The sequence below is a fragment of the Pyrus communis genome, chromosome 16 (genome assembly GCF_041283825.1).
Source record: "Pyrus communis isolate YQ-2024b chromosome 16, ASM4128382v1, whole genome shotgun sequence".
Lineage (NCBI taxonomy): Eukaryota > Viridiplantae > Streptophyta > Magnoliopsida > Rosales > Rosaceae > Pyrus > Pyrus communis.
The window spans coordinates 11,815,400-11,831,408 of NC_142580.1; the positions used below are offsets into that span (position 1 = coordinate 11,815,400).

At 38.3% G+C, this 16,009-nt stretch overlaps 1 protein-coding gene and 1 pseudogene across 5 annotated transcripts; one reads left to right on the forward strand and one right to left on the reverse strand.

Annotated features, from left to right (window-relative positions):
• Positions 1-977: 977 nt before the first annotated feature.
• LOC137731537 (putative ATP-dependent DNA helicase CHR12) lies at positions 978-10,086 on the forward strand. 2 transcript variants are annotated; one of them, XM_068470661.2, is made up of 12 exons: positions 978-1,419; positions 1,736-1,895; positions 2,540-2,604; positions 2,838-3,026; positions 3,449-3,598; positions 4,231-4,587; positions 5,152-5,411; positions 5,609-5,824; positions 7,388-7,595; positions 7,686-7,839; positions 8,008-8,610; positions 9,021-10,086. In XM_068470661.2, the coding sequence occupies exons 1-12, from the start codon at positions 1,243-1,245 to the stop codon at positions 9,731-9,733; spliced, it is 3,252 nt and encodes a 1,083-aa protein (XP_068326762.2). In that variant the 5' UTR covers positions 978-1,242; the 3' UTR covers positions 9,734-10,086. The 2 variants fall into 2 exon arrangements, with proteins under 2 accessions (XP_068326762.2, XP_088543668.1); XM_088687542.1 differs by having other exon boundaries at positions 1,093-1,419; positions 2,835-3,026.
• Positions 10,087-10,531: 445 nt separating this feature from the next.
• Positions 10,532-14,361, reverse strand: LOC137731548 (RAN GTPase-activating protein 2 pseudogene; annotated as a pseudogene). Of its 3 annotated transcripts, none has more exons than XR_015957752.1 (2): positions 14,021-14,361; positions 10,532-12,581 (listed from the first exon to the last, which is right to left on the reverse strand). The product of XR_015957752.1 is annotated as an RAN GTPase-activating protein 2 pseudogene, transcript variant X1 (transcript). The 3 variants fall into 3 exon arrangements; XR_015957753.1 differs by having other exon boundaries at positions 10,532-12,594; positions 14,021-14,358; XR_015957754.1 differs by having other exon boundaries at positions 13,962-14,080.
• Between the last annotated feature and the right edge of the window lie 1,648 nt (positions 14,362-16,009).

The window sequence follows — 16,009 nt, forward strand, 5'->3', positions numbered from 1 at the left end:
TATTTTTTAATTAATGTAGAAGTGTAAAAAATATAGAAAAAATATATAAACGCTCGTAATAACAAACTTTACAACTTTCATAAAGAGCTTAACTTTGAAATTTGTCGTTATAATCATATAAATCATAGATTAAAATTTAACAGTTGATTGTTATTTACAATTACGCTTCATTTTTCTCATCAAATTTTGTTTTTTGTTTTTTTTGGATTTTGTTTTTTGAAAACATGATTTATTAGAGGATGTAGGAAGATGAACGGTTTGGATTGTTGATATTATGTTCAGAGTTTTATGGTTAGTGAAAATATTGCTTGATGTTTATAAAGCTTCTACAAATTATATGACATTAACTCATATTTCAGTTAACTGTAAATATCGAAACGTGATATCAAAGATCTGAACCGTTCATCTTCTTACATCCGCCAGATGATCATGTTTTCAAAAAACAAAATTTTAAAAATGAAATTCAGTAAGAAAAATAAAGCGTAAATGACAATCGACGGTTAAATATAAATTTAAGGTTTATGGATTATAGTGTTGGATTTTGAAGTTGATCTTTTCATGAAAGTTGTAAACCTTGTCACTATGAGTGATTGTATATTTTTTTTTTTTACATTTTTTACACTTCTACAATAATTATTATTAATTTTACCCTCAAATAATTATATGAATAAATACATAATATAATATTAATAATATCGGTAGGTACGGTATACCACCGGTACTGGTTTTGGATACCAGTACCGTACCAAAACAGTATGGTACAAGTACCGTACCATTACAAATTGGAACAAATTTTTGGTAATAATTTGGTATGGTATGGTTGGTAGGATGGTTGGTACGGTAATTTGATAAAAATTTCAACCCTAGGTATAATTGTCCCTATTTCTCATCCGCCCAGGGGTATTTCCGTCAAACAACAAAAAATAGAACCGTGTTTGGCAAGACCATAAGTACAATAATTCGGTCGTGATTTTTCCAATAAAACCCAAAGGAGAAAAAAGGGAGCGACAAAACCCACCCGAACGCCGAAACGAAGACAACAACCAAAGTAATCTGATAAACAGAGAGAGAGAGAGAGAGGGGGGAAGAGAGAGTGAGAGAGCGTGTGATATTTGTAAGGCAACATCTCACAGATAAAAATTCGTCCCCAAAAATAATTCATTTCAAAAAACGACCGTTTGAAATCAGATCGTATTTGGGAGGGGGGGTCCGTGCGTTCTTTCTCTCCCGCCAAGGTCCCCCATGGCCGAGCTGGACAGCAGCAGCGCCAGCCTCGACCACGTCCACAAGACCAAGTCCCTGATCTGCGCCCTCAACCTCCTCTCCCGCAACCTCCCCCTCCCTCCCGACCTATTCGACGTCGTTTCTTCCATCTATGAATGCGCCCCGGATGCCCTTCTCGACGGTGACGAGGGTTTGGTACGGTTTCTTCCCACTCCCTTTTGGCTTTTCCAAGTTTTGGGTTTTGGTTCTTGGGTTCTTGCCAATTTGGCGTCTTGGGTTGGTTTTTTGTGTGAATTAGCGGTTTGGGTTCGTTTCGATTTCAGGGTTTGGTTGAAGGTTGTGAAATATGAGATTTTGGAGGACAAAGTTTCGACCTTTATGTGTTGAAGTCAATTTAAATTGTTCACTGGAATAGGAAGGGGTTTTTTTTTTTTTTGGCAGCTTGTTTTTGTTTATCTTTTTGCTTCGTTGATTCGAAATTTAGTAACTTTGAGATATGTAATGCTTGCAGGATGGCCCTCATAGTTCTGCTTCAGAAGAGGACTTGTTAGCAGACCTTGGAGATGCACTGTTGGAACAACGTCAAAATTTCACCTCGGGTGCTTCATTAATAGAATCGAAACGAAAACGTTATGAAAGCTACATTCAGCATCGGTTAACCGAACTTGAAGGTGACTAGCTTTTACAATTTCATGAGAACTAATCACTGGTGTTTCACATTCCGTTGCTCATTTGCCATTCCTGCTAAACTTTATGAATGATATTTATTCAGCATCTAATAGCACTTTTGTATGTTTGGTAGAGTGGCGATATAATGTTTTATCAATAGGCTCCTAGTTGTTGTATGTAGAAATTTCTGCGCATTCAAACAATGTGAAGGAAAGAAAGAACAAAAGAAGAAGGAAAAGCTAAATATTTTTTATGATTGATCTGGTTGGCTTCTGTCCTCTCACCCACATTTTAAAGTAGATGTGAAAGTTACTGATTTGATTATAATGTGACCTCTGGACCTCACCTCCTTTGCTGAAGAGGGGCAAGGTCAGGTTAGACTAGGTCTTGGGTCTGCAATTTTTTCCTGCAAAAGAACCCTAGTGGTCATATGTTCATATCTGAACCTGCATTGCACTTAATTCGAAGACCACATCGTTTTTGCACTTTTGGGCCGTGTTTTAACCAGTAATGTACTTAATTCAATGATCAGCCAGAAATTATTACTTCAACCCTATGAGTAGCGTTCTAAATTGCTTTTGGAGTCTCGTTAGTGTTTTTATGTGCAGTTATTGTCTAGCCTTATTTACTACTGATTTTGAATCAGAATTACCTTCAAGTAGAGGAGAGGACCTGCAGACAAAGTGCTTGCTCGAACTCTATGGGCTAAAGGTAAACTTGATGTGCTGAAATTATTTTGAAATTTCCATTTCAGAAAGACACTTTTCGTTTTTGCCTGTGAGTCAAAAACTTTTATGTACCTTTTAGCATTCTCCATTTTCCTAAAATATACAACGGAAAAAGTCATTATTGTGATTGTTATTCAGAATGTTATGTTTTATATTTTCTGGTACCGATGGATGACATGCATATGTCCTTGTTGGCAAGGACTTCTATTCTAGCAGCTTGCAGAATTGCAAAAGAAGGTTCGCTCTGAAGTGAGTTCAGAATACTCACTCCGTATGCATTGTGAGCATCCTGACAAAACATTGTTTGACTGGGGCATGATGCGATTGCGTCGTCCACTCTATGGTGTTGGAGATGCTTTTGCCATGGAGGCTGATGATCAGTTCAGGAAGAAACGAGATGCTGAGGTTCTATCCTAATACATGCTTTACTTATTTGAAATGGTCACACTTAGATGGGGATAATGAAATCTGGGTATTTAGAGTAACATAGAATTGACAGAATGGGGTGGCAGTCTTTGATTGATTGTATTTGGCTAGTAATTTTAACACTCCTCTTTTAGTCTTAGGCACTCCGCCTGTGAATGCAGAAGAAATTGTAAAGTATTCAGTTTGGCGTGCATATGGCGATAAGAGAAGTGCCAAAATTGCTGTCCTTGTTTTTTTTCAGGCTACCTTCTTTTGGTGTTAATAACGAGTAAACGTGAGGTTTAATTTTGTTGACATGAAGGCTATAAAATATCCGGGGCATTTCATAATTTTTTATATGTATGTTAAGTGCATCAGTGCATCCTGAAAGCTGCTGATACAGTAACATACCTTTGATGCAGCGCCTCTCAAGGTTAGAAGAGGAGGAGAAGAACAATATCGAGACTAGGAAAAGAAAATTCTTTACAGAAATACTTAATGCTGTTCGTGAATACCAATTGCAAATTCAGGCTTCTATGAAACGTCGGAAACAGAGGAATGATCATGTCCTGGTATGCTTTTTTGTCTTTTCATAATTATTACTGTTTTCTCTTCACCTGTAGCGTCTTGGTTTAAATGTATTGGGATAAACTCATCAAGGATTGTCATACTCAGTTTTGGAAGAGACCTAGGAACAGTCCTTATCTTTCACACAATCTTGATCTCCTACTCAGTGATGAGGCACAATATCCATGCTCACCATTAGATTGAAATCTGGCAACTGATAATTGAATCCGGATAAAGTACTTTATTTTTTGAATGTATGTTAGCTGTTGGATTTTGATCCAATAGCTCGCAAGCATAAATTTTCATGCTCCCCAAGGAGTAGGTGATGACTGTACACACTCACTCACACACACACACACACACACCCACACATATACACACCCACACACCCATATTATATGTATACATCTGTATCAGAGATGCTTTAAATGGGGATCTCGTAAGCAAAGGGATCACATGTGAGCCCAACTTCATCAAAACAGCAGTCTTTTAAATCTTCTTTACATCCTGAAGACAGGACTTGTTATATTAAGGGCCTGAACTAATACAAAATATGTTGGAATGGAATAAGGTGATTGCTATTCTTACTACATATTCATGGTGAAAGAGTCCTTTTATCATTATCTTATTTTGACAGAGTTGGCATGGAAAGCAAAGACAACGGGCCACACGGGCTGAGAAATTGAGGTTCCAAGCCTTAAAGGCTGATGATCAGGAAGCATACATGAGAATGGTTAAGGAGAGCAAGAATGAAAGGCTGACAATGCTTCTTGAAGAAACAAATAAACTCCTCGTTAATTTGGGAGCTGCTGTTCAACGGCAGAAAGATTCTAAACATTTAGAGGGTACTGAAGAAATGAAAGACTCTGAAGGTGATTTGACTGAGTTGGAAGAAGATGTGGAGCTCATTGATTCTGATTGTAATGATGACAGTAGTGACTTGCTTAAAGGTCAGCGGCAATATAACTCAGCCATCCATTCTATTCAGGAACAGGTAAAAGATAAAGTGTTATTCTTTGCCATTATAGTTTTCTTTTTTCTTTTTCACTCCATTGTTTATATTCCACTGTTGTACAATTTGACCTGTATAATTTATTTGTTTTAACTACTTTCTTGAATGGTATTGGTATTGGACCCTTGACAGCTTTAATTTGGGCTTCCTAGGTCTTAGCATAAAATTAAGACACAAATCACTCATGTGGAAGTTCCTTTTGTGAACTTTATGGATTTATGAAAGCTCATGTTAATCAAATGAGCAACATGGCTTGAGTTACTTAATCTGTATGACAGGCATATGCTTTCTTTGTCTTAAGGATATTGAATTGACCCTTCTTTGGGAATTTCCTTGGCCTTCGACCATGCTTTCATTGTTAGTTTCTTGGCTATTATATTGTATGTGGGTGGGTTATGCTTATGAATTAACTAGTATAAGGGGTGGTCCATTTGGCTCATTTTCCGTGTGATCTAATTGAAAGCTTTTTAAAAGTTCTATTTGTGACAATGTTCGAATTGCTGAGTGCTTTGGAGTAGAGGATTTACTAATAATTAAATTCAACAGGTGACTGAGCAACCCTCCATGCTTCAAGGTGGAGAATTAAGGCCTTACCAGGTTGAGGGCCTACAATGGATGGTTTCCTTGTTCAATAACAATTTAAATGGTATTTTGGCTGACGAGATGGGTTTGGGTAAAACCATACAAACTATATCATTGATTGCATATCTCATTGAAAACAAGGGTGTTACTGGACCCCACTTGATAGTGGCACCGAAGGCCGTACTACCAAATTGGGTTAATGAATTTGCAGCATGGGCTCCTAGGTATGTTTACAGGGTCTTTAAACAGTGATCTCTCTGTCTCTGTCTCTGTCTCTGTCTCTGTCTCTGTCTCTGTCTCTTTCTCTCTCTCTCTCTGTCTCTGTGTATATATACAAAGATATGATATATACCTACCTACATTCATGATAACATGAAAGAAGAATTATAATGGATCATTTATGTATTTTCTTCTTGACCAGTATTGCTGCCGTTCTTTATGACGGACGTCAAGACGAAAGGAAGGCAATGAAAGAAGAATTATCAGGGGAAGGAAAATTTAATGTGTTGATCACACATTATGACCTTATTATGAGGGATAAACAATTTTTGAAAAAAATCAACTGGTACTACCTGATCGTTGATGAAGGGCATAGATTGAAGAATCATGAGTGTGCTCTTGCACAAACACTTGCAGGGTACGTGCTACATGCCAATAGAGGCCTATTTTCTTTTGATGCTTTATATAAGTCTATGTTTCTTCTTTCAATTTTTTGTTTTTTACCAATTCAGTAGGGCTTATATATTAACCTTGTTATTGCCCCTCTAAGTGTGAGAACACTTGCTTCGATGCTTCATTTTATGCTTTTGCTTTCAAAATGGTGGTCATCTTGTCCACTCCTTGAGTAGTTTAATAATTTATGGCAATAAAAAATTTTTCGTTTTAAAAAAAGAGTAAATTGTAGCTATGGTCCCTTAACTTTAACTCAATTGGAGCAATGGTCCCTCAACTAAAAATCCATTACCATTGGTCCCTCAACTTTAATTCAACCGGAGAAATGGTCCCTTAACTTTAACCCAATTGTTGCAATGGTCCTTCCAACCTAACTTGTTTTGACAAAAATTTTGATGTAGTTGACAAAAATGACCATAATTACACACTTTGATGAGTTGAGGGACCCTTATTATATAAATGGTCATTCCAACATAACTTATTTTGACAAAATTTTGACGAAATTGATGAAAATGACTATAGCTGCACATTTTGATAAGTTGAGGGACCAATTATAATGGATTTTTAGTTGAGGGACCATTGCTCCAATTTGATTAAAGTTGAGGGACCATTGCTACAATTTACTCTTAAAAAAAAAGGATTTATTTATTTTCTGTTTTTGGATGGGCAGAAAGCTGCTGTTTAGCTATTTATATCCTAATCTGATGATTCAAAAAAGCTGTTTATCCTACCTTTGGGTGAACAAACTTTAAAGATGAAAAGAAAAACTTTGTCCCGTTTTTTCTTCTTTCCGAATATTTTTAACTTGGGTGTTTTCCGAGAGCTCGTACTTTTGCCCATACCTAAAAAAAATCTTCTTAAACTTTGTGGGAATGCTGCTTTGTAACAATACATTTGTGGTTAAGTTTAAAGGTTGGTTGTAAAATTGGACTGAGATCATGAATGTACTTCCAAAGAAACAAAGAAAGAAACAAAGTTTTCGTGCAGATCATGTAAAAATCTAAAATGTATCTGACGGCAGCCAGAGCATTCCTAAACTTATCTAAATTGGTGGTTGCTCTCTGTTGTGTCATCATATGATTTAACGAACAAATCTAATACTACCAATGTGATTTTTCTCTGAGGGTGTGGCGTAGTTTTTTGTCCCCACTTCGTAGGCTCCCTACACTCATGAAATGTGAACTGATACTGTTTACTTTGCAAAGGGCTTTCTCTGTTCAGGTAAAAGAAAGTCTCGGTCCTATATTTGAAGTTTGAACTAAGTCTTGGTATACTGATTTGATGCAAGTTTGAACTAAGTCTCGGTCCTATAGGTTCAATAGTGTTTGAGTTTTTATGAAGATTAAATGCAAGTTATTGCCTCCATTAGCAAATACATAAATGACTTGTGTTCCATAAATTTAATAATCTATTATCCTTTGAGTTCTTGACAGGTATTTTGGTTACTGTCTGCTGGTTTCTTTTTTTCCTACTTTTTATTTTTTATAATATGACGGGTTCTGTAATTGAATTTTTTACTTGTACACAGTTACGATATGCGACGTAGACTTCTGTTGACTGGTACCCCAATACAGAATAGCTTGCAGGAGTTGTGGTCCCTGCTTAATTTCCTTCTCCCACACATTTTTAATTCAGTTCAGAATTTTGAGGACTGGTTTAATGCACCTTTTGCGGATCGGGGCAGTATTTCTCTTACCGATGAAGAACAGCTATTGATCATTCGCCGTCTACATCATGTGGGTCTTTGCTCCCAGTTTCTGTTTATTTTGGTTTTGTGGACTTTTTTTTTTTTCTAAAAAAAATTGAAGCATTTCTTTATGTTGTAGGTTATACGGCCCTTCATACTAAGGAGGAAAAAAGATGAGGTGGAGAAGTTCCTTCCTGGAAAATCTCAAGTCATACTGAAATGTGACATGTCAGCATGGCAGAAAGTATACTATCAGCAAGTTACAGATGTGGGCAGAGTTGGGCTCGATAATGGTTTGTAGCTTTGTTGGAAATCCTCTACATTAATGTTAATGCGTTTCACCATTCTTCTTACCTGAATCTAGGTTGAAACATTGTGATAGTTAACGTCCTTGAAAAGCAGTCTAAAATTGCACTGATTATTTATTCTGTCATAATTTACTGATGAGAACTTGTTTTTAGGTTCTGGAAAATCAAAGAGCTTGCAGAACCTGACAATGCAACTCAGGAAGTGTTGTAACCACCCATACCTTTTTGTGGGAGATTATAACATGTGGCGCAAGGAGGAGATCATCAGGGCATCGGGAAAGTTTGAACTACTTGATCGTCTACTCCCAAAACTCTACAAAGCGGGGCACAGAATCCTGCTTTTCTCACAAATGACTCGTCTCATGGACATTCTTGAAATTTATATGCAACTTCACGACTTTAAGTATCTTCGACTGGATGGTTCAACAAAAACTGAGGAAAGAGGGACTCTGCTTAAGAAATTCAACGCTCCAGACTCTCCTTATTTCATGTTTCTCTTGAGCACTCGTGCTGGAGGCCTTGGTTTGAACTTACAAACAGCAGATACGGTAATAATTTTCGACAGTGATTGGAATCCCCAGATGGACCAACAGGCAGAGGATAGGGCTCATCGTATAGGTCAAAAGAAAGAAGTTAGGGTATTTGTGTTGGTTAGTGTTGGATCGATTGAAGAAGTAATTTTAGAGCGTGCTAAACAGAAGATGGGCATAGATGCCAAGGTCATCCAGGCTGGACTGTTTAATACAACTTCCACAGGTTGGTTGTACTTCAATTTCATGCAATTTTTTCTGCTATGATGTCATTACTTCTAGCAAGAAAGAACTAGGTTTTATTGACTGCTTCATTACGTTGCCTGCACACGCTTTCTACACATGCATCACGTTCGTACAAATGTAGTTTCATAATACACATGCATGTCGTTCCAAAGTCAGAACCACTGCACTGAGTTGCAACTATTATCGATCTTGAGCTTGCTGTTGAACCCCGCATAAACTACAAGGTCAAAACTGTGTTTCTTTTTTCACTCACGGTAATGCAACACATCTGCATCAGAGATTGAATGGAAGGGATGTCTTGCACCTTGCACGGTTAAGATAAACTAATTTTCTTTATTTTCTGCTCCACTATGGCTGTATTCTGACGAAAGATATACCTTGTGTTTGCAGCTCAGGACAGAAGAGAGATGTTGGAAGAAATCATGCGCAAGGGTACAAGATCGCTTGGGGCAGATGTGCCAAGTGAGCGAGAAATCAACCGCCTTGCTGCCAGATCAGAAGAGGAGTTCTGGCTGTTTGAGAAAATGGACGAGGATAGAAGGCGAAAAGAGAACTACAGATCTCGCCTTATGGAAGACCATGAGGTTCCTGAGTGGGCATATTCAACACCTGATAAGCAAATTGCTACGAAAGGCTTTGACAGTGGCAGTATCACAGGAAAGCGCAGGAGAAAGGCGGTACAGTCTTATTCTGATGGCCTTAGTGATTTACAGTGGATGAAAGCTGTGGAAAATGGAGCAGACATATCGAATCTTTCAGGCAGAGTAAAAAAGAGAAATCACGCTCAATCAGATGGCGTTGTATTAGTCAGTGGTAATGCAGGAACAGAGGAAAAAGTTACAAAATTGATTCCAAATGTTCCATTGGTGAGAGAGGGAGATAGTGAAGATACCTACGCGTTGACCCCAGCCTCGAAGAGACACAAGTCTGAAGGGCCTAAAATAGAGAAACACGAAAGTCACGCAGCTGGAGGAAGTGGTTTGAATGGGCCCATCTTGACGTTCAAGATACATCGGAAGAAGAGATCAAGCTATGTTAACCCAAGTTCATCCTCTGATGGCAGAGGGCAAAATGCCAATGTCAGAGGAAATGGATGGGCTTAATCGAATTGGCTCAGCTAGTTACCTGAGCATGATTGTAGTTGCTGTCTTGTACATGGTCTTGAGCATTGACCAGCTTGCAGCTGCTCGGTTTACGCAAATGCTTCACGACTTTGTAGACTGATCTGGTCATGGGTGACACTGACTTAACCGCCATACATTCTGGTTCTTGTAAGAAGTCCAGCACGTAGAGCAGCAGCGTGAACTTTATGAGCTCGGAATTATCGATAGCACATTCCGATCTCTTTGTCAGGCTCAGTAGGATAATGTATCAAAGAAGAATTATGGTAGGAAAATGTATAAATTGATAATCTTTTGGTTTACAATTAATTAGAGATTGCATCAGTTTCAGAGAAGTTATTTTACAAGCAGAGACTTCTTGCTCGTAAAGTTTACGTGATTGCTTTTGAAAGCGGTTTTTAAGAAAAGAAAACGCTTATGATGGCTTTTGGCTGATGAAGCTAAAAATGCTTATAGGCCATGAGTACTGTACACTTACCACGTATTTGTACCATCTCTCTGGTAGAAATGATGGTACAAAAAGTAACATTTTTTATAGGTCATAGAAACCTTCTTTGAAAATCAAACGCTTCTTCAAGAACCAAGTTCAAGTATTTTTACAAGTACTTCCATAAAAATTTCAACGTGTTTGTAATAAAAGCACTTTGAGCAAAATACTTACGATAAAAAGTGCTTCCTATAGAAGTAGTCCTAAACGAGCGAACAAAGCCTTTTCACTCATGGAACAAAGCCAAATCAGAATCATCAAATCACGTCATTTAACAGTAGTAATATCACATATTTCGTTCTAACGTCCCTCTAGGGAGACATCCGATAAAATTGGAATGATATATTCTGTTCTAACACCAGCAGCAATGCTTTGCTGCGTCGCATAAAATAATATCCAGAATAACCCTCATACATAGCAACATCAGAAATCAACTAGAGCCACATCTATCACAAAAAACAGGAACTAACAATGATTAACTGACTACACAACGATAAAAGAAGCAATTTAAACCCAATTCTACGAACACCCGTCATCACACAGCTCTAAGAAACAGCTGGTGCCAACTGATGCATAATAAGATTCAATAGTCTTCCTAAAAGCTGCAAATACCCTCATCAGTAATTGATGTTAAAGAGGGTATTAACCCTGCGGAACCTAATCAGGAAAGAGAAAAACACCTAGACATACGAGAGGACCTCTATTCCTCTTGGCCAACTTCAAGGTTTTTCAGTTTTGATTCCAATTCATCTTCATTACCTTCGCCCTCTCCAGATTCTTTGTCGTCATCTTCATCTTCATCATCGTCATCTTCTCCTTCAGGGTCATTCTCGTCCAAAGATCCAAGCATGTCGGGAGTTTTCTTGAATGCATCCTTCAGCTCGTCAATGCCCTCATCAGAAATGAAATTTGCATTGATGTTGAGCAACTTAAAACCGGGCTTCTGGACCACAGCCTGCACCAAAGCACGAGCGCCTGCTCTTCTGATTTGGTTGGTGTTGAAATCAACTTCGTGCAACTCCGCATGGCCCTCCAACACCTTGCTGATCTGAATAGTGCCTTCATCCTTAAGGCTGTTCTCACCTAAATTCAGCTTGGCCAGATGTGGTTTGGCTGCTATACAAGCTGCTATAGCAGGAGCAGCTTTAGCTGTTATGTCGTTTCCGGCAATGTCAAGGACTTCAAGTGCAGGAGCTGATTCCTTGAGAACATTGGCAATTGCAACTGCACCCTCATCTTCTAGGTTCAAGTAACTAAGGTAAATCTCTGTCAAATTGTCATGCTTGGAAAGAGCTTTACTCAATGCGACTCCACCTTCTACACCAAACATGTTGTCCCGCAAGTCCAGCTTTTCCAAATGGGTACAAGTCCCAAGTGCTTCAGATAAGGCAACTCCTCCCTCAGAGCCAACCCTCGTGGAGGAGCAACGGAAATTGTTCAATAGGGGAGAACTCTTGACAACCTCAGCAATAGCAATTGCCCCCTCATCTCCTGTCATATTATTATGAAAATGGAGGACTCTAAGCTTCTCTGTGGAAGGAATCAGCTCACAAACTGCTCGAGCAGCTTCTTCTGAAATGCCATCATTCATCAAATAGAGTTCCTCCAAGTCACTTTGTGATTTCAGGAGTGCCCCAAAAGCCCGAACACCTTTCTCACCCAAGGCATTGTTGGAGAGATTCAAATACTTCAAAACACTACCTTCTAAGGCAGCGGCAAATATATTCATGACTTCAAGAGCTTCTGCCTCCGGTCTTCCTGCTATAAAATCTGAAAGGTCAACTTCTTTCAACTGGTTCTTAAGAGAAACCAATATGGGCTCAGCAACACGGGCTGCTTCGAGACCAAAGCTTCTATTGCTGAAGCATATTTTGGTGTAAGTGTTCCCTGGCTCCTTCAGTGACTTCAAAAGCTCCTCAGCTTCCTCAGCCTCTATAAAAGCCCGTTGGGCCTTCGATATATCAAACAAGGTCTCAGTGGGTGTGGTACCAGATGTCACTTTTCCGTCCTCCTTGCTTCTAGGTCCTTTTTTGAGAACTTCAAGCAGGAGCTTACTGCATTCCCGGGCATAAAGCTGCACTGCAGAACTTCCATCCCCATCAGGTTCATTTTCATAGTTTTGATCTGCAGTAGCAAAAGCGACATCCTCAATTCGTTTTGCATTTTCCTCAGCCTCTTCCTTACTCAGACAGCCATACTTCTCAGTGAAAAGGGATTTAGAACTAAGATTGTTTATCATCCGCTCCACAAGCACTTTCCTTGTATTTTGGCTAGGAGGCCATAGTTTAATTGAAAATGGACGGCGTTCTGAATTCAGAGTTGTGGCATCCATTGCAACAAAACCTACAATTGCAGCCTGCGGTTATGTAAATGACACTCATAAACACTAAAATGAAAAGATAAGCAACCTACTTATGACATACGTATAAAGTTCCAAGATATTAAATGATAACCATCAAGAATTTTCAAAATGAATGTTTCAGGATATGAGAGATAAAACTCCTATAATATCAGAAACAACATCCTTTACCCAACATAATTCTTGACAACAGAAAAAAAAATTAAGTTAATAAATGCAGATGATAATTATTGACCTAAAAACTGCGAAAGAGACTCGGAATTTAGAAAATAACAATGATGCAATAGAACTTCTCTTCCTCTTCACGGGAGGAGAAAATTTGTAACGCAAACAAAACTAAAGCACACAATTAAAACCTTCTTAACTATTATCATGCAACTCACTTCATTTTTAACTTTTAACCAATTTTTTCCCATATATATAGATTCCCCATATGTTATGTTGCCCCTTAATAAGCATTACCAATCAAGTTTCTTCACTTTCCCCCCTCCCTTTCCCCCCTTTCTAGCAATCAGAGGGTTTAGAGGACATTTCACTCAGACCAAAACAACGAGGAAATTTCACAGTTCCATTTGGTAAAAGGTACTGTCAAGAAATGCAAATGATAAAGTGAAGCAGTGACTTTTCTGCTTCTTATAATCTAAAACATTGAAAACATTATCATACAATTAAAGAATCACCATACGGAAAATTTCCCTTCCATTATTTTCGGATAACTTTTCACCCTACAACACTCTAGTCCAATCTCCATCTAGAAGGGTCATCAAAAATTGAAACCGGTCAATACGGCACACTCACAACAGATGTACTGTCTCTCATAAAAACCAAAGAGAGAACCTCACTGGGCTGCTCAATTATCCAATTATCATACTAGATCCAAAAGTTTACAGCCCTGCAGTCCCCGGCCACGGGATTGATTCCACTGCAGACCATGTCATTCATTCTCTCTTTTCTCATCTCCAATGCACACTCATATATATTTCGACAAAAAAAAAAAATCATATCTGTAATTTTGGCTATAGCCGATGGATCCAACAATCTCATTGAACCAACCCCATTCTCCAAAACTAAACATAAAACTGTCAAATAACCAATGTCATGAACTTATTTATTGGATAAATGTCAAGGTACCAAAGAACTACCAATAAAAACCCACAAAGATTCAAACTTCCACAGTAAATATAATCTGCAACAAATATAAAATTAATCAACTAGAAATCAAATATAAACCCAAATGAATCTGAACCCTCCAAGCAAAACAAAAAAACAACCCAGAACAGATAATCAGTCAAAGAAAACGAAATGGGGTTCAGTGGCTTCAAAAATTTCAAATTAAAGCCAGATTATCAAGCACAAAACGTTACCCTAAAACTGGAAAAGTAGGTAAAACCGAAGCAAAAGTTGAAGAGAAAGAGATGGGTACCTTTCTTTTTCTCTCCCGCTTTTTGGGTACTATGGGATTTTCAGAGATTCGAACGGAACTCTGAAACGGAAGAAAGCAAGAGAGGGAAAAGAGAGTGGAGGGAAAAACTGAAAATTAAGGGCAGCGGAGTGCGTGTAGGTATTTTGGATTTATAAATATTTTGGGGAACGTTGTGTCAATTATCATGTGCGTTTCCGGCCGCCACTTTTGATGTTTGGAAGGCAAGATAGCAATGTGACATATGCGGATAGGGTTTGGTTCCCAAACTGAATCAGAGAGAGTAGTATTATTTGGCAACTTCCTTTTTCTTTTGTTAGACGCAAAAATGAGTTTGTTGCAATGTTCTTCCCCCTTTCTTCATGCTTTTAAAGAAAAGTGTAAATACGTTTGGAAATACATGTACAAAATATTTACTATAAATACTTTAAAATTCGAAATACTATGGAATTGGCGGTCAATGAGTACATGCCATTTGAATTTTAAAAAAGCGAGGGCTTATCTTTTCAACAGTAATATTCCATACGAGTGTAGGTGAAAGTTACGCGGTTAGATTCTCATTTCAACGATAACATTAAAAGAGTTTTTCTATATATACGTAATAACTGCCAAAGAATGGTCAGCGAGATATTTACAATGACAAACCAGATTTTACAAGGAAACACATGAAATTAGATAAATCAACTATTGGAAACAAAATTAAAAATTAAAAAAAAAAAAAAAAAAAAAAAAAAAACCGCATAACGGCAGCGGCTCCAAACCCAAACCATCCTTTTACCCGTTCCACCGGTATTGGTGGCCTCCCATGGCCATGCTCACCCGCCCTTCCCTCTCTCTCTCTAGGTTGCAACCATATTGAGTTAGCATGACAAGCTTATAGTGCATGAGTTAAAATAACATAACCCGATCCACGTAATAAGATATTGTGTGCTTTGGGGCAAGCACACAATATTGATGTAAAATGTTGATTTTTGTGCGGTACAAGAAAAACTCGCTATATAGGAATGTTGGGAGTCGTAGGTAATAAAAGTAGTAGCTTTTCCAACTACATGTCATAAAAAGCTTTGCTTATGAAGCAATAATGAATCTATACAAATACGTATAACACGACTCCAAGTGGGTTAGTTTTCTCCAAGAAGGGGCTTACAAACAAGGACCACGCATTGATAACGACGAGTTGAAAACAGTTAAAATGTTAAACTCGTGGGACTATCCGTTAGGTGCATTTGTTGCTTACTTTTCCAAAGTTCTTGAGAAACAAGCTAAAAGGAACAAGGGGAGCAATCGAAAGAGAGGGAAAGTTTGGTGTAACTGAATTTCAATCTTTTCTATTGATGATGTTATAATTACAACTGTGGCATTTATAGATCACAACATAAGCCACTCTTATAAGTACACCTTCCCTTTTATTTGAACGATTACGGCTAAGGCTTGCAATGCTGCAAAGAAGCATTCAAGAGGCGGTTGATAACAAGGTTTTGAAAAAGGTTACGATCTTTGGCATGTTTTGGTAGATGGACTAGTCCCTGGAAATGCTGCTTTCACTAAATTCATGATATCTGAGTTTTGTAAGTACACCTTCCCTCCTATTTGAACGATTACAGCTAAGGCCTGCAATGCTGCAAAGAAGCATTCAGGAGGCGGTTGATAACAAGGTTTTGAAAGAGGTTACGATCTTTGGTAGGTTTTGGTAGATGGACTAGTCCCTGGAAATGCTGCTTTCACTAAATTCATGATATCTGGGTTTTGTAAGTAGAAGCAATATACTAGTGTCCCAACTCCTGCACCAATTGCAAAGAACCGTGTCCTAGATAATTATACGTATCAGGAGGTAATCAATTAGGTGTGTAAGAAACGAAAGCGAAAGGGGCTTCAGGGTTTACGGGATTTCAGCGATCTAAAGGAACATGGGTATGATCGAGAAGGGATATCGTCCAAATGAGTACACGTACACAGCAATGCAATGATGCGTGGGCGCGTTTACAAGTGACC